This window comes from Phoca vitulina, unplaced genomic scaffold (genome assembly GCF_004348235.1).
Source record: "Phoca vitulina isolate PV1807 unplaced genomic scaffold, GSC_HSeal_1.0 scaffold23, whole genome shotgun sequence".
NCBI lineage: Eukaryota > Metazoa > Chordata > Mammalia > Carnivora > Phocidae > Phoca > Phoca vitulina.
Window position 1 is genome coordinate 3327307 of NW_022589726.1, and position 10016 is coordinate 3337322.

Consider the following 10016-nt stretch of genomic DNA (forward strand, 5'->3'; position numbering starts at 1 on the left):
CCCGCCTTAACAATAAACTGAGCTATCAACATGGCTACACATTATAAAATGAACACAATGAGGCCGTCAGAGAGTGGCTTCTGAGAATTTTATTTTTTTCCCCTTTACACTGTAAAGAAATAAAGATAAACGCTGAATGGTCTTGTAATAGGCAGGGCAGCCTCTCACTCCTCACTTCCCCTATCTATGCTGCATTCATAGCAGCTTCGTGGACTTATTTTGAAATAAATTTAGAAGCTTTGGAAGGCAGGTCCATGTCACGGTGGTTCCCACCCCTCTGGGGTTCAGGATGAAAGGTGACAGGGGGTAAGCCTTCAGATTTTACACATTTCTAAACGCATTTTATTGCCCCTGGGAGAAATTTTGCATTGTTGAGAAAATGCAATGCAAAATGAGTTGAGACACAATGTCCCTTTATCTCAGAGCAAAACAGTCTTGCTTTCCTGTAGTGGAAACGGAGGGCAGGGAAGTCAAGTTGTGGTTTCTGAAATCCAACAACCCAGTATCGCTGTGCCACTCTCTCTCCGATCCAGCGCCACTCCTTAACTTGATATCTGTTTACTTTAGAGGAGGCAGTTTTTAAGAAAGGATCATAAATATCCTGGCCCAGTGCCCCAGGAGCCATGACAAGCAAAAGAACATACTCGCCTAGTGATAGCCCTTGTGATATTTAAATGTGTGGTTAATTTTTTATCCACTTTAATAACTGGATTATTCCCCTCTACCCCTCCTTTGCTTTCTATTTCTGCTCCGAAGCCTTGGACACAGAAATCTCTGCAGGCGAATTACTCCAGAGAATATTGCAGGACAGTCCTACAAGGAACAGTTACATTCACGGCATCTGGATTCCTGATCCTTTTCCGACATGGCAGGTGTGAGTGGCTGTATAAAATATTCTATGTTTATCTTCAACTTCTTGTTCTGGGTAAGTGTTTTGTTTTTTTTCTAATTATCAATTTTAGGCAAGAAAGGGGACCTTGATACAAATACCATAAACGAGAACAGACTCTGCACTAGAGAAATAGGAGGAGGAGGAAAATGTATTTTCCATTTACTTGTTTGGATTTGTTTGTTCTTTCTTTGGTTATGTCAGTAATTGAAAATGAGCCAATGACTCAAGAAAGTGGACTTCAGGATCTGTGAGGATAAACATTTCATAAATGTTTTGATATTGTTGCAAAACAATCACAGAGGAAAAAAAATACCCCTTAATTAAAGGACAACTATTCTTAGTTGTATATCATGCAGGCCTCCCTAGTTTAAGGACCTTGTGGGAAAAATTTGGTCTGATTCCACCGGAGCCCAGCCCCTGAATCCTAATCTTTACATTTGGGTCTGAAACAGGTGAATGGTGGGGTGTCAGATGAGAAAGATGAGGAAAGGATCATTTTCAGAGACCCAAAGAAGAAACAGTGGGTCATAAAAAACTTGAGAGGGAAACAATACAATTATTTAATCATGGAAAAATGAAACTTAGTAAACTAGGTTTAAAAAGTTAGTTATTTTGATGTGTCATCACCCCACCTCTTAATCAACAGGGTTGGTATTTTAGCAGGTCGTATGGGTTTTTTGGAAAGCCTATTGACATAAGACAGTAAATAAATTGATAAGTAGCATTAAATATTAGAAAATGGAAAAATAAGATATGGAAGGCAAAAGGTAAAAGGCAGGCTGGGATGTTGGACAATTGACATCATTTTCAGTAATATAGGGTGCAATTAAAGATTGTTCAGAAGTAAATCAGTAGAAATAGCTCAAAGTCCTTACGTGAAAAAATCATTTTGTATGCTGGATTTAAAAAATGGCTCCTGGGGGCGCCTGGGTGGCTCAGTCGTTAAGCGTCTGTCTTGGGCTCAGGTCATGATCCCAAGGCCCTGGGATCTAGCCCTGCATCGGGCTCCCTGCTCGGTGGGAAGCCTGCTTCTCCCTCTCCCACTCCCCCTGCTTGTGTTCCTGCTCTCGGCTGTGGGCTGTGTCTCTCTCTGTCAAATAAATAAATAAATAAAATCTTTAAAAAAAAAAAAAGAAATGGCTTATGCAGCATAGGCAGGAGAGAGTTCTGGTTTTGTTTTTTACCTGGTTACCTTAACCAGGCAGCTGGTATCTCTATGTTGGTAAACTTCTCTCCTGTTAAAACAAGGATGTACCTAATTAAGCTTAACTATAGGAATACAGTCTTGTTGTACAGAACGACTTTCCATTCAGTGTCAGCAGCCCTAATGAGTACAGATGAAATATTGGTGAAGTAAATGAGTATGTAAATAAATAAAATAAAATAAAGAAGATCTGTCCCTTTACTTCCTCTTTTCCCTAGAAAAACAGGCTGCTTTTGCAAATATTAAGTATAGGTCATGAATATATGCCAGTTTTTTAAAGTTAGTCCTGATAAATTTCTTCGCTTGGAATATTTAAAATTGGGGGCGCCTGGGTGGCTCAGTCATTAGGTGTCTGCCTTTGGCCCGGGTCATGATCCCAGGGTCCTGGGATCGAGCCCCACATCGGGCTCCCGGCTCAGCGGGAAGCCTGCTTCTCCCTCTCCCACTCCCCCTGCTTGTGTTCCCTCTCTCGCTGTCTCTCTGTCAAATAAATAAACAAAAATATTTAAAAAAATATTTAAAATTGGTTAAACCTTGAGAGTAGAATATAAACAAAGGAATGCCTATGTACTTTGATTGATTTTGTTTGTAGCTTTTTGTTATGGAGAATTTTGAACATTCACAGAATAGAAAAGGGTGATCAACCCCATCATTGAGCCCCAACAGTGAGGATATCCAGGCAATTCTGTGCGCATGCTCTCATTCACTTTCTCCACTCTATATCAATTTGAAGCAAATCCCAGATACATCATTTCATCTGTAAATATTTTAGTATATGTCTCTAAAAGAGAAGTAATTCTTTTTAAAAAATATAACCATAATGTCATTATCACACTAAAAACTTAATAAGACTTCCTGAATTGATTATCAAATATCCATCTAGGGATATTTCAGAATCTAAATAAGGTTCACGCCTTGCTATTGGTTGATATATCCTGTATGTCAATTTTCATCTTTAGGTTCTCCTTCCATCTTCATCTCTTTTTTCCCCCTTGAAATTTTATGTATTGATGTGTGTTGTCAGTCTTACCACATTTTCCCCAGTCTGGTGTTTGCTATTTGCACACCTGTGGTATAGTTTATCATGTTCCCCTGTCCTCCGTATTATCTCTAATCTAGTGATCGCATTTGTCAGCTTGAAGAGATTCAGATTGTTTTTTTGGGGGGAGCACAACTACTTTAGAAGTGATATTGAGTTCTTTCATCAGGAGGCACATACTGTCTGACCGTGTCACTTTTTGTGATGTTAGTTGCCACTCAAGAACCTAAGAAACAGTCCATTAAGAGTTCCAAATTGGTGATATTCTATTTCCATCACCTTTTGTTCATGTATGAGCTGGAATACTTTAAATAAAGAGAAACCCAGCATTTATTGATTGGTTACCAGTAGTACCCAGTTTTTATTAAAAAAAAAAAAAAAGGCAGCATAAATGCTTCTTACTTTTTACTTAACTGATTTCAAAATGATGAGTTAATTTTCTGGTATCATGCAACAGTAATAAACAAGCATTTCTTATCCTTTTCTTTGTTGATATGCAATTTATTTTATCTTTGGCCATTGGGGAGCATCTTCAAGTTGGCTCCTGAGTCCTTTTGACATGATCTTAATAGCATAACTTCTTCCCCATTGGTATGACAAGATGTTCCAGGCTTATTTCCCTAGTTCCTGTTGTATAAAAACAGCATACAAAGTGCATTCACAAAGATTGTGAATACATTAGAAGTCAGTGTTTCATTAAGGAGCTACCCAGGAATTTGAAATCTGAATTTTAAGCTGAAATGACAAAGAGAGATTAGGCAAGGGGCATGTTATAGGTTCAGGATTATATATTTAAGATTAGAGATCTGTACCGTGCTGTACCCAGATATTGTCACTGCTTTCCCCGGATTCTCTGATTATTTTATGGTCTCCATTATCTCTTTGTTTTTCTGATAATGAAGACAAAGTCTTTCTGATGCATTAGATTTCAGTTAGATATTTCTAACTTCCCTGGGGTAAAAGGCCTTGTTCTTCCCAACCGCATATCAGTGTGACCTACAATCTCTGTATGACACATCTCGAAATGGAGTCTTTGAATAAGAGCAATGGCGGTAAAGAACAGTGATGACTTTTCAGCCAACAGGTGACATCAATAGTTTCATTCAAAATTTAGACAGCAGGAGTCCCTGAGGTTAGGGAACCACTACTATTTCTACTCTCCCCTCTGTCCCAACCCAGAGTTCTCCATTGGAATTTTATGATCCTTCATAGGAAATTAGCAATTTGTCACATTCCTAAAGTTTACTTAAGCAACAAGTTTAACAGTCCCACTGATGTGGTTTTCTTATAGATATCCATGGCCTTATGTGTTCAAATGCATTCTTTCTGGTGTAACTTGCAAAACTAAGCCTTTGCAAAGTTGGGCCAGATGTTGAAATATCTCTGAGATATGCATATGGTCATGTAAGCTAAACATACCAGTTTCTTTTGGGAGAGAACTTGAGATATGTCACATAAATATGTGGCAATTTCCATTTGTCAGAATTAGCAATTGAAGAAAAACATGTGAAAGTGGAAATCGTTCTTAATCACTGAGGCTAGCGTTTGATGTGAGTCACAGTGAAATTGGAGGTGCTGTAGAGAATGGATAAATTCCAGGTACAAAATCTATTCTCCAAGTCTTGTGTCAGAACAGATGAGCTGCCCGTTTCCTTATGCTCCTCTCAGATAGATTAAGCTGGGGAGTATTGCCGATGCTGGGGTATGGTAGTTGTTCTGGGTGAGCACTGGACACAGAGCCTTCGGCTGGCCCAGGGATGCAGTGGAACCGCCCGGAGAGGCGGAGAGCTAGCTACCGAGAGGCCAGCCCTGTGGGAAGGAAGGAAAGCGGAGTGAGGTCACATGACCGATCCCAAATGCGGTAAGGCGAGAAGGAGGAGAGGGTTGTAAAAGCCGAATGTATCAGCAACTGCAGGATGCCGTGCCTGAAGCCCTTTGAAGAGAGCAGAAGGAAGTCACAACTTGGAGAGAGTCCAGGAACCAGAATTTTGATGTTCCTCCTTGTATTTTATGCCGTGCCTGGGTCGCCTGGGTCGCCTGGGTGGCTGGGCCGAGAGCAATGAAGAGAGTCAAGGCAGACATAACTGAGATAGGGGAAGCTGAAAAAAATATCAGGCCCAGTGATACTTCATCGTGTCGGTGATGAAATCTCCCAGGATAGAGACCTATGACAGTAATGTGTGAACTTGGTAAATACAGTGGTTTCCTGCCACTATGCAGTCCGTGTGGAACTGTAACCATGACAAAAGGCATCTAAGCCCAGGGGTTGAGAGTTCAGGCTGAACCTCCCTCCACTCCTTCCTCACTAGCTGTGTGACCTTGGGGAAATGTGTTGATCTCTCTGTGCTTTAGAGTTCCTCGTCTTTAAAATTGGGGTAGTAGCAATATCTACTTCACAGAGTTGTTGGGAAGGTTAAATGAATTAAGGCATAGAAAAGAATTCAGAATAATGTTAAAGAAATGCTTAAGAAACAGACATTTCCACCAACATTGTATGACATTTTTATGAGACAAAAATATGAAACTACAGTGCATAGTGAGAAATCAGTTCCAATATTGAATTCTGAAATAGAGGAGGAAATAAGATGGCAAGAAATATGATGGAGACAGAAATTCTTCTAGCACAGATGAGGGGAATGGAAAGAAGGAAAGCGTATTTTGTAAGCAGACAGACTTGAGATCCAAATCCTGACTTCACTCCATATTGCTCTGTGGCCGGAAACATGTTCCTTGACTTTTCTGTGCCCCAGTCTCTGTATTTGTAAAATGAGGATGATAATTTTATCCAGCAGAGTTAATTATGAAGATGAAATAAAATGCTTTCTGAAAGCCTATAACCAAGGACTCACATGCAATAATAGTTCAATTAATGCAATTTCCCCCAATTCCAACCATCATATTGCTTTTTAGTTTAAAAGTATTAGAGTCCGGTGTGGTAATATTTTATACGTAATTGGCTTTAAAAACTGAAATATAATTTTAGCCCTACTCCAGCCCTCCTCTGGCCTCATGGGTCAAGGAATCTGTGGGGCTAGAGAACTGTGTTCACCCTGAGCCTGGCCTCCACGCTGTGGGACTTGAGACCCCCAATTTCCCTGCCCAAATGGCTCCAAACCTGTTTCCAGGGTCTGCCCAGACCCTTCTCCATGGTATGATCAAGGGGGCACTGTTTGCCGGAATGGGAGCAGGTTGGACCAGGGCTGGCTTGCAGGCTGACAGATCCACAGCCATTCCTGTTTTGTCCCTCAGAGTTCAGGACAGAGCCTGGAGTGAGGGCCAGTGGGCAGGCTGGCTCTCCCCAGGCCACCCCCCTGCTGATAGCAGACTCCAGACTGGGAGGAGTCAGAGAATTCAAAAGCAAATCTTGTCCTCCAGGTCATTAAGTGGGCACATTTGTCAAGGTCGGACGATAGGAAACATTTTCTATATGTTTATTACCATGACTGATAACTTCTCACTATAGAGACCTGTGGTCTGCGGACTGTTTGTTCTTTGTGTCCTTGCCCAGGCCCTGCAAATGTATGTACAGTCTGCAGCTTGTACTTTTGACCCAAAGTGATAAAAACATTCCTGAATTTGCATCTTTTTTTTTTTTTTTAATTTGAGAGAGCGAGAGGGCACGAGTGGGGGAAGGGGCAGAGGGAGAAGGAGAAGCAGACTCCCCACTGAACAGGGAGCTGGACATGAGGCTCCATCCCGGGACCTTGAGATCATGACCTGAGCCGAAGGCAGATGTTGAATCGACTGAGTCACCCAGGCGCCCCCTGAATTTGCATCCATTTTATGATTCAGAAACATTAGGATGCTAATCAAATGCTGAACATCCAACTCTCTTTCCCTAATTTGAAGTTATGTACATTTTAGTGATTTTATCCTTTAGTGCAGCAAAGATAACCTGAAGCACGTTTACCCAGACCCTATTTATGTCAGAAAGAAATGCGGTTGATTTCTTTCTCCTAAATTTAGAGCTACTTAAAATTAGAATTTGCAGCAGTTGTACTGGTTTGGCTTACTTACTGGGCTCAGAAGACACACGTGAAGGCAACTATGGAGACACTTCGCTGTGTGCTTACCACTCACTGATACAAGGAATCAGTCACTTGGGGCTGAAAAACCATGAGGGCAGAGCCTGCTGAGAATTGAAGTTTTTAATTAACTCCACTGGTGTAGAGCATCAGAAAAGCAGATAGTGTGTGAGTGCTAGGAGGCCAGGTCAGGAAATCAGCTGCATTAGGTCATGCCTGCAGAGAGAAGGCCCAGCAAGCTCTCCTCCAACTGGTCTGAGAATCACCGTCATGTTGTTGAGTGAGGCAAAGCACAGACCCTACTCTCCATGAATCATACATCAGAATGGGTCTCATCTTATTCAAGGTGAATAAGATGAGAGAAAATCCAGCCCAAGTCCTAATAAAGACTGCTGAACAAGTGACAGGGAACGTCACTGAAACCTCAGAGGACAAGCACACATCCCTGAAAGAAACATTCCAACATCATGGAGCGAGGATCTGGGAATTGGCATCCACAGTGCAATGGCAGAAAACAACTCCCTATGAAACAGAGGATGGAGGCCAGGAGAGAAGAAGAAGCTAACTGGGAAAGCACAGAATGGGATGAAAAGAAAAATGGGTAAACTAAAGAAGTACCTCATATAAACCAGAAACCAAATGATAGAGTTAAAATCCACTCCAGAAACATTAAATGGAGACCGTGAGATAGAATCCCAAATTGAGAAAACCTCCCAGAGGAAAATTAAAAAAGAGATAAGTGAGGTGAAAGAAGGTAGAGCAGAGAATGGAAAACCAGAACAGTTTGTATTCCTGAAGGAGAGGACACAATAAATGGAAAAAAAAAAAGATAATTTAATATAAAAAACAATTCTCACAGGCAACAATGGTGTGCTCTGCTTCATCTTACCACAATGCCATGGAACTAGACTTTCAAATAAATGTTTATTAAAAAAAGAAACTTGAAAATCAACAACAGTAGTATGGTCCTAAATTGTTAGGGCTCTTGGAATCCTTCCTTCCTGCATTCATGGCCGGAGGTGTTGTGGGGTTATCATAAAAACAAATCTTGGAGTTATCCAGGTTATGCATTTGGATATTTTCTTATTCTTTTATTTTTTATTATTTTTTTATTTTTTATTTTTTTGAAGATTTTATTTATTTATTTGACAGAGAGACACAGCGAGAGAGGGAACACAAGCAAGGGGAGCGGGAGAGGGAGAAGCAGGCTCTCCGCGGAGCAGGGAGCCCGATGCGGGGCTTGATCCCAAGACCCTGGGACCATGACCTGAGCCGAAGGCAGACGCTTAACGACTGAGCCACCCAGGCGCCCCTTATTCTTTTACAACCTTTCAGGAACAGTACAGGAAACTTTCCCTTAAGCTTATCGAAAAAGTGTCCATTCTGGGCCAATAATGGTAGAGCTCACGATCCACACTTCCCCCTAGCAGAGTGCTACGCACTTTCTTCCATTTTCAACACCCTTCAAATACACCGTGATAAAATCAAAGGATAGAATTGAGAGGGTGGGAGTAGGGATGATTGGCGGACACCGTATCCAAGAAGAGGACAAATCAGCTGGTTCTATACCTTTTATCTTTGCTCTAGATGGTGCTTCCCTTTTTCTTCCTGACACTTTATAGTTGTCAGCTTGTGCCCTGTCTTAGACTGCTTGGGCTGCCCTAACAAAATACCCTGGGCTTGGTGGGTTGAACAACAGAAATTTATTTTCTCCTAGTTCTGGAGGCTGGAAGTCCAAGATCAAGGTGCCAGTCAATTTGGTTTCTGGTGAGAGCTCTCTTCCTGGCTTGCAGATGGTTGTCTTCTTGCTGTGTCCTCACATGGTTTTTGTTCCATGCATTGTGCAGAGAGAGAGACAGAGAGAGAGAGAGAGAGAGATCTCTTCCTCTGTTATAAGGTCATCAATCATATTGGATTAGGACCCCACCCTGATGACCTCATTTAATCTTAATTACCTCCTAAAAGCCCAAACTCAAAATACAGTCAAACTGCAGGGTGGGGCTTTGACTTGTAAATTTAGTGGGGATATAATTCAGTCCATAGCATGCTCATAAGCAAACATCAAAATTATTGCCTAATTTCTTAGAATGTTGGCTCAGACCAACTGCATCCTAATTCCATAAAAAGAAAGATATCTTATAGGAGCTGACTGATAACCACAATGACTGCCTTCAAGGAGGAACCGGAAGGTAAGCCTTGGGGACAGTAGGCCAGGTCAGTTCTGCAGTGTCCACTGTCTGCTGAGTTGGTGGCCCAAAGTATCAACTCATTTCCTTTTACAACCTGGTCAACAGAAAGTAGGACAGAGCTAGATACTTATATCTTAATTTATACTCTCAATTATTTAAACAGTATAAGAAGGCTGGGCGACAAGGACCTAAAGCCAAACTGGAAAAGGGCTCTGAGAACCATTATGATAGCCAATCTGGTAACAATTGAGATAAAATAGGTTAATATCAATCATGACTCTAGAATTATTATTCTTGATAGAAAATCCATTTACTTTTAAAGTCAGTATAACATTTAATAATTTTATATTATTAAGACTGATTTTTATACTAAATTCTTCATTAAGATGAGAATGGCATATTCTAAACATGCATTTCTTTTGTTTTTAAGATGAAGTTGGAAGAAAAGATGGATAGGGATTGAAATGAGAGTTTATCCAACTTGAAAATTTCTAAGAAAATTTCCCGAATTGTAAAGATTGAAATTGGGCAAAGTATTCTTGACTTCTAAAATAATTGGATATTCTTTCTTTTTTTTTCCCTTCCTTTTTTTCTTTCTTTCTTTCTTTCTTTCTTTCTTTCTTTCTTTCTTTCTTTCTTTCTTTCTTTCTTTCTTTCTTTCTTTCTT

The 10016-nt window shown here is 40.7% G+C and overlaps 1 protein-coding gene across 1 annotated transcript in view; it reads left to right on the top strand.

The window, feature by feature from the left end:
• Positions 1 to 845: 845 nt before the first annotated feature.
• The window catches only part of TSPAN8 (tetraspanin 8), a 31107-nt gene continuing 21936 nt past the window's right edge, over positions 846 to 10016 (top strand). Inside the window, exon 1 of the mRNA XM_032420969.1 lies at positions 846 to 925. Coding sequence (XP_032276860.1) covers positions 866 to 925 — 60 coding nt within the window. The 5' untranslated portion in view covers positions 846 to 865. The remainder of the gene's footprint in view (positions 926 to 10016) is intronic.